This window comes from Pseudorca crassidens, chromosome X, assembly GCF_039906515.1.
Source record: "Pseudorca crassidens isolate mPseCra1 chromosome X, mPseCra1.hap1, whole genome shotgun sequence".
NCBI lineage: Eukaryota > Metazoa > Chordata > Mammalia > Artiodactyla > Delphinidae > Pseudorca > Pseudorca crassidens.
In genome coordinates, this window is record NC_090317.1 from 21,628,081 (window position 1) to 21,644,219 (window position 16,139).

At 41.3% G+C, this 16,139-nt stretch overlaps 1 protein-coding gene across 4 annotated transcripts in view; it reads right to left on the reverse strand.

The window, feature by feature from the left end:
* OCRL (OCRL inositol polyphosphate-5-phosphatase) overlaps nucleotides 1-16,139 on the reverse strand; it is a 56,646-nt gene that overhangs the window by 22,288 nt on the left and 18,219 nt on the right. For all 4 annotated transcript variants that reach the window (XM_067724145.1, XM_067724146.1, XM_067724144.1 and 1 more), the window contains 11 exons: nucleotides 12,124-12,234; nucleotides 11,624-11,713; nucleotides 10,835-10,955; nucleotides 10,578-10,739; nucleotides 9,275-9,376; nucleotides 8,636-8,750; nucleotides 7,404-7,520; nucleotides 7,112-7,299; nucleotides 4,268-4,379; nucleotides 2,527-2,636; nucleotides 867-1,002 (listed from right to left, as the gene is read on the reverse strand). In XM_067724145.1, the coding sequence (XP_067580246.1) occupies nucleotides 867-1,002; nucleotides 2,527-2,636; nucleotides 4,268-4,379; nucleotides 7,112-7,299; nucleotides 7,404-7,520; nucleotides 8,636-8,750; nucleotides 9,275-9,376; nucleotides 10,578-10,739; nucleotides 10,835-10,955; nucleotides 11,624-11,713; nucleotides 12,124-12,234 (1,364 nt within the window). The remainder of the gene's footprint in view (nucleotides 1-866; nucleotides 1,003-2,526; nucleotides 2,637-4,267; nucleotides 4,380-7,111; nucleotides 7,300-7,403; nucleotides 7,521-8,635; nucleotides 8,751-9,274; nucleotides 9,377-10,577; nucleotides 10,740-10,834; nucleotides 10,956-11,623; nucleotides 11,714-12,123; nucleotides 12,235-16,139) is intronic.

Sequence of the window (16,139 nt, forward strand, 5' to 3'; positions counted from 1 at the left end):
AATCCTCTTAAGTAGGTACCATTGTTATTCCCATTTTATAGAGGAGGAAACTGAGGCAGAGGGATGTTACATAAATTTTCCATTGTTACAGTTAGAAAGTGGTTGAGCTGGGAGGCAAATTTAAGTAGTCTAGCTATAACGTCCATTCTATCAAGCACTGCCCAATATAGATTCTGCCAGATTACATGACTGTAGGTCTGGAAAAACTGCAAGAAATAATCTAAATGTACTAGCTGTAATAAAGTAAGTCAACAAGATCCCAAGATATAACTTGCATACTAATAACACACAGCTAGAAAACAAAAACTTTACTCACAACAGAGACAAAAAATTAAACATCTGGCCATTAATCCAGCCCAGGATGCAATAGAGTTAAAGAGAAATTTCAAACCTGTGCTCCTGGATGGGAAGACTTCACTATCTTAGTTAGTAGAACTAACAATATGCCTCTTAACATTATATACAGATTATGTTGTATTCTGACCGGTCTGTGCCTTTGTTCCTGCTGTCCCCAGCCCTCTACCTGGAACCTCTCTCCTGGTGCTTCCACTCCTTACTATTTTATCTGATGAGGACCTACTCATCCTTTAAAACCTAGCTTTGAACTCTTCTTTATGTATAATGACTTTAGGAGGTGAAGGGTGCTACCCAGCCATTATGCAGCATGAGAAACACCTGTGTCACTAAACGGCCATGTGGACAGCATTTAGGAGGGTCAAGGGCACTAACTTCTCAATGTTGCAAATGTTAATTTGGTTATGAAAACATTATGGCTCACTGAATTACTGACCCGTTCTGAGTCTAAATAACGCTCTAAGAATAGATACTTAACACACAAACGACTGCATGAACAAGCAAGTGTTTACCCCAATGTGGAAGAGGGCGCTAACAGGCTTGTGGTCACTGGTTTTCAGTTCCATGTGACTCCGGTAATGAAGCTGATTAACGTTAATTCCTCTCCAGAGAATTCGGTCACACCAGGCTGGAACCCGACATTTCCCACTGCAAAAAAAGTAAGGAATTAGAATAACATACCACACAAGAACGGAATACCTACCACACTGGTTCAGACCTGAGTTAGGCCCTCTTGTTATCTGCTTCTCCTTCCCTAACGACTCCAGCTATTATCTTCCCTACTATATTGCAAGCTCTGTGAAGGGACTGTGTCTGCTTGTTTGTCACTGCATTCTCAGCCCCTAGCACAGTATCTGATGTAAAGTAGGTGCTCAATGAATAGTTATCTAATGAATGAATAAACGGTGCTCCTAAGATTAGGATTATATCTTCAATATTGTTGCCCCAGGGGAAAACAGAATAGCACCTTCTTAAAATACGCTCAGAAGGACAGGATTATATTCAGAACACTTCCTCTTCATTTGCTCTATCAACAGCAATGATGCTTCACAACAGATAGACAACTAATAAAATCTAAAAATCCAATCCTATATTCCTAGACTGGGCTTAATCACTGGAGATGGGTAATAGTAGAGATTTCTTTAAACCTGTACTTTTATGGATAAGTCGAGCTTCTTCTAATAAAGATGAACTAACACCTAAGCATGCAAGTCTGAACAAATAACAGCCCATAAGAATACCAAGGGGAGGGAAAAAGCCTATTCATCATTCTATTAAAATAAGCAACACCTGTACACCTGATCCAGACGGTGACACAAATAAAGTTCTTATCAGTAGCTCTTCAGTTGACTCTCAAGTCAGGTGAGTGGAATAAACAAGGCAATGTGCACAAGATCTCTCAGAGTCACATTTCACTTGCTGAGCAGCTCCCTCGGAGGATGGGACAGGCTCCTCCCCACCCCACCCTGGCGCTCTCTGAGTCTAAAGAAGCTGACTATGCCCAGGCATTCTTTTCTTCTTTCAAACTTCTGGGCTCAGCCAGGTAGGAAACCATAGGAAACGAAGAAATAGTAGGTAGAAGACAAACAGTCACCAGGCACATACTGACAGGGGCACTTTACTAGGGGTGATTGAGAAATCAACAGGCCCCCTAGACAGTGATTCTCAGCTTTCTGCAGCAGTTGTGGAGGTCAGGCCCAGGCACCGGTATTTTTAAAAGTCCAGCAAAAGAGTCTAATGTGAACTCAGGATCGAGAACCACTGTTCTGGAAGAACCTTTCATGGCTCTTTGTTTTCACCTCTGGTATCCTGAGTTAAAGAGTTGAAAAAGAGTTTGGGAAAAGAGCCAGAACAGGGCAACAGGTAAGGAAATAGGGGTAAGATCAGAAGGGCAAAAATCTAAGAAGCAAGTCTGCTGAGGTGAGAGAAATAAGGCATCACAGGCAGCTCGTAAAACTTCAACAGCCTGACAGAGCAGTCCACACTCTCCTAAGGTGAGCTCACCTGTGAGCACACACAAACTGAAACCTCTTCTGTAATAGCACTGAGCCATTAGGTTTTTCTATCTGTTTCTGGCAAGAACTAAAAATTTCCCAGCCCTTCATCAATTCAGAGAGACAGAAATAAGATCAGGGCTTAACCTATTCCATGAGGAGGTTCTTGTTTTTTTACCTGGAATCCCATCGGTCTGTTTTAGAATCATACTTATACGTGGGGATAAACTTGATTTCCCCTTCCATGAAGTCAGCAAAAGCTTTTTTCTGTGTGCGCTGAATATTTAGCTAGAGATAGAAAAACGTATCATATAAGCAGGGTAACACCATCTTAACAGAAGTGATAATTGGGTTGATCAGCCATTTCTAAGTATCTAAGTTCCGTATCTTTTGCAACTGTCGGAGCACATACATAAAATTTCTGTGCCTTATGAATTAAATTTTGACATTCCAACAGCATCTAAGCTCACCGACAGACAGGATGCTCATATGAGCATGTCACTAATTTTTTATTGCTAATGGTGGTCAAGGTAAAATGGAAAAATGAAACCTGAATAATCATAAGTTCCCTGATGTTAGCACAGATTTTTTTAAATTTATTAAAGTATAGTTGATTTACAATGTTGTGTTAATTTCTGCTGTACAGCAAAGTGACTCAATTATACATATATATATATTCTTTTCCCTATTCTTTTCCATTATGGCTTATCACAGGATACTGAATGGAGTTCTTTGTGCTATACAGTAGGACCTTGTTGTTTATCCATCCTATATATATAATAGTTTGGGCACAGTTTTAATTTTTTAAAAAAGCACACAAATTTTGATTGGATAATTCCAAAAGCCAAATTCAGTGAATAGTTATATTGGGTTGGCCAGAAAGTTCATTCAGGTTTTTCTGTAACATCTTGTGGAAAACCCAAACAAACTTTTCGGCCAAGCCAATAGATCGTTTTGAAAGTTACCCTCACTCAAATATTTTACCAGAACTACATAAGATTCAGAACTTATTCCAATTGTACCCCCTTTGGAGGCAGGACAGAGGAAGAAATGCAAAGTTAGCCAGCCAACCTCAATGTGAAGATAGACACAGCCAAGAAAGGCTCACTGTAAAAACCATTCTGCTGCAAAACACCGGAATTTTGACTATGACTGAACGTCAAAAGTCTCACGTTAGGATTTAAAGACATTCAAATCAAGTTGAAACATTTTCTTCCCTCAATAAGAAGCATTCACTTTTAGCAGCCAGAATCCATATGCTAAAGTAAAAATTCAAGTCCTGTGCCAGGCTCCAAGGCAAATTTACAGAAAGCTAGGTTCCTCAATATCGTTTTATATAAATGTTACCATATCAGTGCTTCTCACACAGGTTTTAACATCTATAAACTAGCAAGCCCCAACTTCTCAATCAGTTCCCATTAGACCACAGTCTGCTATTTTTCCCAAACTTCTCTTCTGTGCCTCCCAATCCCCTCACAGGGCCTCCCTCTTTTACCTCCAAGCTGTTGCTGAGCCTGCCAAGTAATCATAGAGCAGCTTTCCCTGTTTCATCTGCCAAACCACATCAACATAGCTGAAGGCCCACTTCCTCCAGGAAGTGTTCTCCAATTAACCCCACCCATTCTCCAACTCATTTATACAAATCTCTGAAATCCCTTCTTGATAAAGACTTAATGAATAAATGTTATATTGACTTTTTATCACTAACGTTATCTCTTCTCCTCCCATCCAAGCACTTAATAAAAGCACTACAAACCTTGTGTGTACTCACTCCATCACTAGTCACAATGTTTTCCCCAGACAGTGATACCTTTCCATCTACTTCTAGAGTAAGACACAACTCCCATGGGTCTAACTCATAAACCTAACAATTTTATCTGCTGTCTAGGAAAGTACCTTTTAAAATAAAATTTTATTACCTGGTCCAATTTCAAGAGTCTCTGAAGGTCATTCTTATTAATAAGACTCTTCACTTCATTGGCATCAGGCATGCAAAGTCTGTAGTTCAAATCTCCCAACCAGATGACAACACTGAGGATAAAGAAATACATGAACAGAAATAGCAGCAATGAGCATAAAAATCAATCAGAGGAGAATGGAGAGAAGGAAAATGGGGAGATTATTGATAAGCATTCATTTATCACTATCTGACTAGGGGTTTAAGATATAACTATCCTTTGGGGGCGAGTACTATCAACACCTGAGAGGGGCGAGGGATTACAAAATAGGCAGGAGGACGGGCCTGCACACATGAGGAACAAAGACAGGGAAATACGGTGTATATGTGGGACTCAGAAACCAAGGAGTTAACTCCTTGAGAGAAGCATGTAGTTTATTTGCTGGACTAGCTTCAAAATTTCACCTGGCTACTTGCCAGGTCTCTAGGGGAAGAGAATCTGAACGTTTTCTGCCTCTCTGAGCCCTGATGTTCTGCAGGCTCTCCACTAGGGTCTGCATGGTCTGAATGACAGCTCTCTTGGGCAGGGCCCACTAGCAAATGTAGGTCCAGGGCTTTCTGCTGCAGCCACTCTGTCTACCCTTGCCCCAGAACCGCAGTCCAAGTCCCAGGCAGGAAGGAGAATGGCAGGCCATGGGAGCCTCAGGCTCCCAATCACAGCAACAGACCGCCAGGTGTGCTGAGAGCCGCCCAGGGGAGACCCTGAAATTCCCAGACCAAAATGGGTTCTCTTGTGAGCTATCTCAAGTTCCAAATGGATCTCTTTGCCAATCTTTAAGGTCCCGGGTAAATAAATTTATGGAATTTCGGGGCAATTTTATGATTACTGATGTCAAGGCCTTGTTTTACCACTGTGAAACAGAATTCTATATGATCCTAATTGTTGAGACAATATGGAAAGAGGCCAACATCACTACCTTTCCCTACTCTTTCCTCAATTACCCCACTCTCTACTGATCCTAATACCCACAAATTATCTTTTGTTTTCCTACTAATTCACATCTCAAACCACTATTCCAAATCTCATTACCCTCTCAGAATTTCAATTACTACTATTAATTTCCCTACAAATAACCATTTTCTACTAACAATCCATTCCTCAACTGATTTTTGTTTCTATCCTTATTAAGTCCCATTCTTCACTAACCTTTCACATTATCCATTGGTGTCTTTAAATCTCCACAGCCCCTTTTCTTAATGATTCACAGCCAGTAAAAAGAATAATGTAGATCTATATTTACTGGCTTGGAAAGAGATTCACAATAAATAGGATAATACAGTCCTATATAATGAGTATGTGTGTGTTTGTGTGTGCATAGACAAAAGTCTACAACAGCACTATTCAGAACAGATAGGGACTTCCCTGGTGGGGCAGTGGTTAAGAATCTGCCTGCCAATGGAGGGGACTCGGGTTCGATCCCTGGTCCGGGAAGATCCCACATGCCGCGGAGCAACTAAGCCTGTGCGCCACAACTACTGAGCCTGCGCTCTAGAGCCTGCAAGCCACAACTACTGAGCCCACGTGCCACAACTACTGAAGCCTGTGTGCCTAAAGCCCATGCTCTGCAACAAGAGAAGCCACCGCAATGAGAAGCCCGTGCACCACAATGAAGAGTAGCCCCTGCTCGCCGCAACTAGAGAAAGCCTGCACGCAGCAACGAAGACCCAACACAGCCAAAAATAAAACTAAATTAAATAATTAATTAAAAAAAAAAACAGAAGACATAGGACGCACATAAGAAATGTAATTTTCAATTGCCTAGTAGCTGAATATAAAAAGTAAAAGAAACAAGTGAAAATAACTTTAACAACAAATTCCAGGGCTTCCCTGGTGGCACAGTGGTTTAGAATCCACCTGCCAATGAAGGGGACACGGGTTCAAGCCCTGGTCCAGGAAGATCCCATATGCTGCAGAGCAACTAAGCCCATGTGTCACAACTACTGAGCCTGCGCTCTAGAGCCTGTGATCCACAACTACTGAGCCCGTGTGCCACAACTACTGAGGCTCGCACGCCTAGAGCCCGTGCTCCGCAACAAGAGAAGCCACCACAATGAGAAGCCCATGTGCCGCAACGAAGAGTAGCCCCCGCTCGTCGCAACTAGAGAAAGCCCGTGCACAGCAACGAAGACCCAACTCAGCCAAAAATAAATAAAACAAAACAAAACAAAAAAAACCCAATGCCTTCTTTAAAAAAAACCAAATCCCATTTAACTCAATATATGCAAACTTTTGTTATTTCAACATGTAATCAATACTTAAAAAGTTGAGATATTTTACATTTTTTCCCTACTAAATTCAGTGTATATGCTCACAGCACATCTCAGTTTGGACTAGCTACTTTCAAGTGCCCAACAGCCACCTATGGCTACTGGCTGTCATAACGGACAGCACAGATCTGGAAGGATACACACTGAATTGTCCACAGTGTTTTTCTTCGGAAGGAGGGACTGGCTGGGGAGAGCAGAGGTAAGAAATGAGGGATTTTTTACTTTTACCTTTTATTACATTCACAATGAACATTTCTATTTTATAATAAAAAATAATAAAAACTGATGTCAATTGACAGACCCCCCTCTACCATTACTCTAGATGCCCACTAAGAGAACTAACCTTTCCTCTGATAGCAAATCTAATTCCTCTGACTAAAATCTAATTCATCTGCTATTCCTCAAACCCGCCCCCTTCTTCGTGACCCCAATCCCTAAACAATAATCTCTTCACTCTTCACATTTCTATAGCTTCTCACCACGTTTAGTCTCTTCTCACCACCACTATTCAAAGGCTAAGGAAGACTTAACCACTCACTCATGTTTCATGATGTTCAGCTGTGGGAGGGTCTGATTTGGGACCACAAAACTCATTCGTGCGCAGATGTCCTTATAATCCTGATTCCTTCTCTCAAAGTCCTCCACGTGGGCAGCCAAGTGGGAATTGACAACGCAAAAGGTAGTGTTGTGAAATACAAATCTCACAGCTACCCCACCTTTGTTTCCCTGTTAGCAAGAGTAATGATCCACAGTTAGTACAAAGATGCAACTAGCACCTGAACTTCACATGGACATAAATCATAATTGAGCTCATTTCCGAAGTAACTCACCATCTTCCCCATGATTCCAGTCCCAACTGTTTCTGTAGCAACATCACGGATATATCGCCACTGATCCTTTCTGGCAAATATCAGGAGCATCATCCCAACGAGGCGGACCAGTTGAACCTATGAGTCGCAGGGAATTAGAAGAGGTTCATGTTAATACCACTCTTTGCCACATATCGAATTCCCACAACTAATTTTCCACCAAGAAGATATAACCATGCCCTAATCTGAATCCAAATCCTCTAATTTCCCAGTGGGCCTCATAAAGAGAAAACAAAACTTCTCTGGGAAAGCTTTAATCTGGCTCTGACCAGTAGGAGTTAAAAGTCTTTGGAGACAACGAGTACACTCAGCTCTAGATTCATTATTTTAATCACTTTTTAGCCTACCGTGAGTAGGCAGCATAAAAAATTCGAATAATAATGACAAAGCCTCTATCCCAGCTTGTTCCTTTTGCCTCTTCTTCCTAGTTTCTGATTTACAATTTCCTAGGAAATTAAAATGTATAAAATAACACTCCTTTTTACTTTTAAGTCTGTGAACTAGAAATATGTCTGAAATGTGTATTAGTCTATATGAGAGGAATAACATCTTCAGGAGTCTTATCACCTATATCAGCTGCTAGAAGATGCAGATGAAAATTACTTAAGACAAATGACTCCTTTTAAAGGGCTTGGTATGGTAGCCCCATAATTAAAATAACTCTTCTGGTAGCCTCTACCACGTGCCTTCTAGAGACCAACAAATTGGGCCACCTTGCTAAAGTCAACTCTATTCTTGACTTACAACCAAGTTTCGAGCTCATTGAAATTCCACAACACTCCTGTTCTTGCTCCAATTCCAAAGCTTGCCCTATGCACCCACATGCTTCAAACTGCTTTTCTGTAAAGCAGCCAGTTCTGACCATGTCAGCGAACAATTTCAATCTTAAACTCTCATTGCAAAAATCACTTACCTTATGTGTCAGCATTTGAGTTAATTACTGCTATGAGGACAATAAAATTCTTCTTTTCTCCTAAAAACTACCTAAGCAATGAAACTATAAGATCGGGAAACTTAGGGAATTCTTTTTCTAGGAAATAGGAATAAAAAGGATTAGTCTGCCCTATTCCAGTATTACACATGGGGAAGAATTCAATTAAACCACTCTTTTGGAACAAGCTATAGATAACAGAGTAACTTCTAGTGAGTTCTACTTAGTTGTATACTAAAAAAGATAATTCAGTGCGGCTTACTTTCTTATACTTGGCTTTGGAATGCAAACCCCTCTCCACAGCCAAGGACCACTCTTGTTCCTTCACAGATTCAAAGTAGAAAAAGGCTTCTGTGCTCAAGTCCAGCTCTTGGAATCTGAGAAAACAAGAGGATGTCGGATCTACACACATCCCATAATTATCTCTGACTACCTCCTGTCCCATTTTCTGAGACATTAGATGAAACAATGCGGAAAAGATAAATTTTAGAGAACTGCTCTATTGACTCAGGTGATCAGTAAGGACAAGTAGTTTTCTTTTCAAAAGACTCCCCGCCACAGGTATATGCACAGGCTATGCAAAACACAAACAAAAAAACCTCCATAAGGGATAACAGTAGAGCTTTGCTTATATATCCTAGAAATAGTCACTGTTAGAATTAACCTCAAATCTCAGTTTCTATGAAGTATATAGTTTTCTATGGGTTTTGAGAGGATTAGATGCTTCCTTACACCAATTCAGGTATCTGTTCCTTTATGATCTCACAAATTTGACCCACAAGTTAACTCTCACATATAGTCTACAGTAGGTTTTTACAAATGGTGGGGGGGAAAAAAGCAAAATGTCACATAAACTAACACCAAACATACAGCCAAAATGAACTTCCAGACGCCATTTTACCCAATGCAGTAGATATCGGGAGGATTCGGATCACAGTTCAGCCAAGGTTCTAGCCCACTGTCTGGAGACTGGCCATTCACGTTCCATGTTCCAACAAAGAACCTAATACATGATTCCAAAACATAATTTAAAAACAAAGGTCAAGTGTGGATGGTCACAATAAGCAACATAATTTCTCAAACTGTTTTGCCACACACACACACAAAACCCTCTTGCCTGTAGAAGACAAAGGCAGTGGGCTTATTCTCTCCAAAGTTTACATCAGGTAAACCTACAGAAAGGAACCAAGTCTCTATTTAAAAAACACAAGTTTAATTGCTCTACCACATTTCCTTCCTATTACATTCCATCCAAACTCATATCTGAAGGGAGAGCTTGTGGATGGGAAAGAGGTATCTTCATGCTATAAGGATGTCTAACATGGATAACTATTCCATAAGGAGTTGTAGTTAAATCCAAAAACTCACTTCCCGAAGGATTACAAGGACATCTGTGTAGGAAATTCTGTTGAGACAGATATAGTATTAAGGGGGAAAGCAGAAGGGAAAACTCATGACTGTCTTAACTGTTTACATACAAATATAAGCATCACGGGAAATCTGAAGATCGGGAGGTTTCAGCATAGGGATATAGTCATGACTGAATTAGAATAAATGAGGCATAATGGAATAGCAGATGGGACTGGAATCTTGGACTAAAAGGGTACATGCTGTTCGAAAATAACAAAGGAAAGCGTTGCTGCTTTGAACATCGGGATACACGACACACACCACACGTAGTGAGTCCAGAAAAGAGGATATCACCAAGATGAAATGAAAAATATAATAGAGGAAAGAATCGAAGATAGACCTCCCAATCAAGATGCTTGGGTGAAACTTCCTTCAGTTAACTTCCCAAAGTAGGTAAATTAAAGTCTAGTGGTAATGGCGGACTTAATTTTCCAATATTGGCAAGAAGAAATTCAGCAGGTCAGATAGATAAACACACTTGCTTATGGAATGTACTAGGAGACAATTCTCTAGTACTTGTGAGCTTGACTTGGTTCTCTAAGAGTGGATAGAAAGGTTAGTAGAGGTGGTATCATTAGTAATTAGAAAATCCAAGGGAAATTGTAGCACTGGCATTATTTTGGATATGTATGTTATTGACCAGCATAAAGACAGGGGCTTGAATCAGCTCACCATTCTCTTCTTTATGCTTTTATTCTGAATTAAGCTAATTAAACTAATACCTTAAATACCCAAAGACCATTTTTTCCTATATGTACTAACGTTTAGCCTCAGTAAGTAGAAGAGAGACTAACCTGAAAGTCTGAATGTTGACATATTCTTTCTCTCGCTTTGCCAGGATGTGTTTGATGAGACCCTCCCGCTGCCCAGACTGGGTGTTTGGTACAAAGAGCTTCCGCATGGTATTGGTCACTTTGGGCTGTTCCTTGTTAGAAGCTTCCTTTTCACGTGGAAGCCTAGCAAATAAATGAGGAATTCAAAAGTGAAATTGCCTTAAACAATTCCCATGTGTGTCTCACACGTGGGAAATCTGTTTCAACATAGGACTTACATTCTATTCACTGAAGATGGTGGGGGTGGCGGTTCCCGATGAACCCCTGTAGGCTGATTCTGCAAATTTATTTTCTTGTCCAAATTCAAAGATGAAAAATTATCCTCAAATCCAAGAAGCCCTGAAGGACACAGAACCCAGAGTGGAAGGGGGGAAAAGATAACATCCAACTTATCCAGGATTGATAGGACTTTGTGCTCAGTGGCGTTACCAAACAGAAAGGTATAAGAGTAGTGATAACGTAGATTGGGGGAAGAAGCACATCTGTCCCTGAAGCACTGACATATTAACTAGAATGACAGTAAGTTACGTTAACTTGGAACGTGAATAATAAGAGCTAGTCTTTATAGAAGACTTTTAGCACAATGCCTGGTTGATAGTAAGGAGCTATATCATTATCTCACTTAATTGTCACAAAGACCTCATGAGGTAGGTGCTATTAAAAATCTTCCTATGTTACAGAAAAAGAAACAGAAGCTCAGAGTTGTCAAAGTAATTGGACCAAGGTCATATAACTAGTAAGTCAGAGAACGGGGATTCAAACCCAGGTAGTCTGGCTCCAGAGCCTGCACTTTTTACCCCTCTGCTAAGCTGGCACTGAAAGAGCTAATGTGCCACAGAAAGGATCAGGAGTGAACGTGAGTCAGTGGGTACGGACTTGATAAAACCACTCCATAGGAGAAGGTATCTGACACTGACATTAATCCACATTATCTTATCTGCCCAGATAAAATCTATTGACTCTGCAATAATCATAGCAACCAGGGAAAAAAAGAATCTTTTCAGTACCTGAAAAAACAGAAGAGTTGTCCTCAGTGTCTAATTTCTGGTACCAGCTGGATGAGTCCTTTTGCTCTGGAACAAGAAGTTGTGACTGCGCTGGAGAGATAAGGGTCATAGTCAGAATGGAATGACTATTCCATTGAATGGAATATACCATAACCAAAGGCCATTCACTCAGCACTCAAGTGCAGGGGCCAGCGCCATTCTTGAACACAAAGGGAGAGACTAAGAAAATGAGGGCAGCTCTGGGATCATCGGGGACCAAAGGAGGATTACAGTCTGCAGTAAGCTGTCCAAGGAATGAAACTGAAGATTCTGGAAATTGACTCAGTGTCCTTAAAGCTGAATAGACTTATTCCCTAACCTATCCCTGGGGCCATTCCTGAAGAAAAAAAAAAATCGCCTATCAAGGCTCTAGGGGTGAGGTACTTTGCTAATGGCCACTTGCCTCTGTACAGCATGTCCCATGCAAGTAGTAGAAAGAAAACTGCTGAGGCTTGAGTTACCTTCCTGAGCAGCAAGGACCTCTGAGAGGAACTTCAGACAGCGTTCCTCATCAGGGATTTCAAAGCGGCGCTCTCTGGTCCAGTCCCCCTGAATCCGAATTTTGCAGCCACCTAAAAAGAATGGAAATCCATGTACATATAGCTACGGAAAATAATGTTTTCTTGGGATATTTTCAACTTACCAATTTAATAGGAGAAGGTCCAGATTGCAAATATTCCAGACCGCTAACGTGTGAAGCATGCCTATAAGATCAAGGGACTGGGTGTGGTGGTGGTGCTGGGGGTGATGCACAGAGGAAAATCTAGTGAAGGCTGATAAACTGTGTAAATGAGCAGCCCGATAGAGTGATATGGTATGTACTGAAATCACAGTTTCCTACTTTCTGATATATTGCTCAAATGTCACTGTAGGAACCTCCAAAATCTAGCAGAAGATCAATTTCTCAACCACCCTCCTCCCATCTCCTAGCTGGAAATTCCTAGCACTTCAAATCCAAATCATATAGTAAGAGTCTCTGAAGTGTGAAGGGAAAAAAGGAAATATGATGGTTTGTTCCTAGGTACAGACTGTACCCAGGCAATTGAATTTATAAGCTAATTAAAAAAAAAGCATAATGGGATTGGTTTGAATTATTCTGAAAAGAAGCATCTATACCTCATTTACCTCAAGTGAAAAATGTATGTCTTGAATAAACTCACAAAAACAATATAATGACCCATGTCCAGGAGTGGTCTGGTTCAAGTAGAGTCAGTTGGAAAACAGTATAATTAGAAGCAAAGTTATCTGGGACTTTAGTTTCTTATGTATATAACATACTGTCTCCCCTTTTCTAATGCCCTCTATTTACCATCAACTGTCTGGATATGGTGACCCAGGAAACCCATGTCCTTGTTTACATTCTTATTTTAACTGATTTATTACATTTATTGCTTTCTCATGGCCCTGGAAACGATAAGCTCCTTAAGGGCAAGAGGCAGGCTGCACATACCGGTTATCCAACACAACACTCTCAATGGTCTCCCAGGGTTGTTTGGGACAGAGGGACTTCTCAGGACTCAAGACTTCCAAAGCTAAGACCGGGAAAGTCCCAGGCAAACCGGGCTCATCGGTCACTTTATTGATAACAATGACATCAGACTTCACAGACAGAAGGCATTTAATGACTCCCAAACTGGACTCTTTCACACTTGTAAATAACAAAGAGGTGAGAAAATAAAATGAAAATCCTAGTTTCTTATGGTAGAAATCCACTTCTGAACCTTTGACTCTTTCTTTGCATTTCTTTAAGTTTCTGTATTCACAGATATTTAGTGATCAGAATAAAAGAGATAAACATAGAGGAAAAAATGAAAAAGAAGGCACCCAAGAGGACCAGCAATAAGAAAATTAACGGGGGTGCCACTGTAAAGTGGAGAAAAAAAGAGGGGGCATGAATAAGGACTGTCAATTAGAGCAGCCTTGAAGATACGATGGGAAAACCTCCTTCAGGGCACAAGTAGTCCTCTCTTTCTCAGATAATTTATATTAAAAGTAGAAAAAAATTTAAAAAGAGCAGTTCCTACCTGATACAGACTTAGAACAAGAACACATATTCTCTCTGTCCCACAATCCTTGAAAGATATATTTTAGCAAATATAAAAAATAAACTGACCCATTTAACGGACAAAAGATTCCAGAAATTGCTTACAAAGTAACACTAGATGCTCTCTCACCACGTTGCATGGGAAAGAGGACAAATTACCCCCACCACGCAACCTTCTACTCTCCTCCCTTCCAGCCCCTCTGGCCTCTTTGTGATCAGCAAACACTCCTCTATCTTCAATTTCTCCTCTGAATACTCCTGCATCTCTCAGTAGTTCTCAACTAAGCGTGCATTAGAATTACCAGAGGCGCTTTTAGGAAATACTGCCACTTGGGGCCCCATCCCAGGCCAAGAAAACAGAATCTCTGGGGGTGAAGCCCAGGCACTGGGAGTTTCTAAAACACTCCTCCAGGTGGTCTAGTGCATCCAGACTGAAAATCAGAGTCACCTGCAAACTGGCTGGGCCCTGAGACTAGCTCCCGCTGTGGCCCTCTGAACTAGAGGCTATTTATAGCCTTTCACACCCTATGTAATTTAAGACTGATGTCCTTATTTGTCCTAATGCCATCTCCAGACCATTCCCTCTCCTCCTCCCTCATGAAAAATCCCTTCTCCTTTGAGGCTCACCCACTGGGCTATGCCAGCTTCTTCCCTTCCCTCCTCCATGGAATCATGTACCAACTTCCCAGAAACTTCCAAATCCAGGCCTGATTAAGACTTCCTCTCCACTCACAGCCCTGCTTTAACTTTGCGTCCCTGAAAAATTAGCACAGAAAGCTCAGTCAACACCTTCAACTTCCTCATCCAATGACCTTGCCCCTCCACCTCAGCCACCTACTCCCTCAGTCCCTACTGGGGCTGCCTCAGTTCTACCCTGGACCTTTCATCACAGAAACACCATCACCTCATAAATCTCTAATTCAAATATCCCACTCTGAACTGTTACTCCTTCCAGCTTACCTGCTCTTATGGGAACCTCCAGCGCACTGATCCCTCCACTTTCTCAGTATCCATTCACTTCCTCCTGCTTTCACTTCCCTTTTTATCAAACAGATGCCATCGTTTCACTCTGTTGCAAAAACCCAGAACTGCCTTACCACTCTCACTCTGTTTTGGCTAACACCTATCTGGCTAACTCCCAACCCTCAGAAATCAAACTAACTGCCTTCTCTGTACTTACGTCTCAGGGAGTAAAACCACACACACACACACACGCGCACACACGCACACACACATACGTACACGCACACGCACACACACACATACACACACGCACACACATACATACACACGTGCGCGTACACACACACACACACACACACCATTATAAATTGACTGCTAACCTCAACGGGGCCCTATATGATAGGAAGCAATCTAAGTTTCCATAGTCCACTTGTCTCCCACTACTATTTGGAACCACTATTCACACCTTCTCATTTATCCTCAATCTTTGGATCCCCCTCTTCTCAAGCTCTCTTCTTCATACTTTATGAGCTTTACCTCATACCTCAGAGGAAACGGAAGCCATCACATGGAAACCTACCTGTATCTGTACTCATCTTCTCCTTTCTCTTCTGATGCACGAAGGAGGAGTCCTCCTATCAAAGGCCATCTTCTTTTTGAATTGCAACCCCTCAGGTTCTCTCAGGAATCTCACAGTCATTCTCTAGACACCTCCCCCACGTAGCTTTAACCTCTTCCTCACACAGGCTCCTTCTCATCAGCATTAAAATAAATCATGTTCTAAATCCTCCTCATTTAAAAAACAAAAAACCTTCCTGGACCCCATATCTTCCTCCAACTCCGGTCCACCTCTACATTCCCCCTTTGCAGTCAAGCTTTAAAAGACACACAGTTGCTACCTGCTCACCTGCCATTTCTCTCTTTAATCCACTCCAATATGACTTTGGCTCCTACCACCCCTCTGAAATTGCTTTGTTAAGGTCACCAATGATCTCCATAGTGCTAAATCCAATGGATACTCTTCAGTCATCTTATCAGACCTAGCAGCAGAAATCAACACTTGACCCCTCCTTGAAACAGTCTCTTCCAAAGGCTTCTATGACACCATGCTCATCTAGTTTATCTCTCTCTTTGGTCACTAATTTTAAGTGCCCTTTGAAGCATCTCCTCCTCTATCTGAACTTTAAAAAGTAGAGTGAGTTCAATCTTAAACCTTTTTCTCACTGTGTATCAGCACTGTCCAATAGGACTTTCTGTGATGATGGACATGTTCTTTAACTGCACTGTCCAATATGGTAGCCAATGACCCCATGTGGCTAAGGAGTACTTGAGGAGTGCTGAGGAACTGAGAAACTGATTTTCTAATTTCGTTCTAACTAATTTAAATAGGCACATATGACTAGTGGCTATGGTATCTGAGAGCACAGCTCTATATACAGTCACATCATCTCTCATGGTTTCAAATACCCT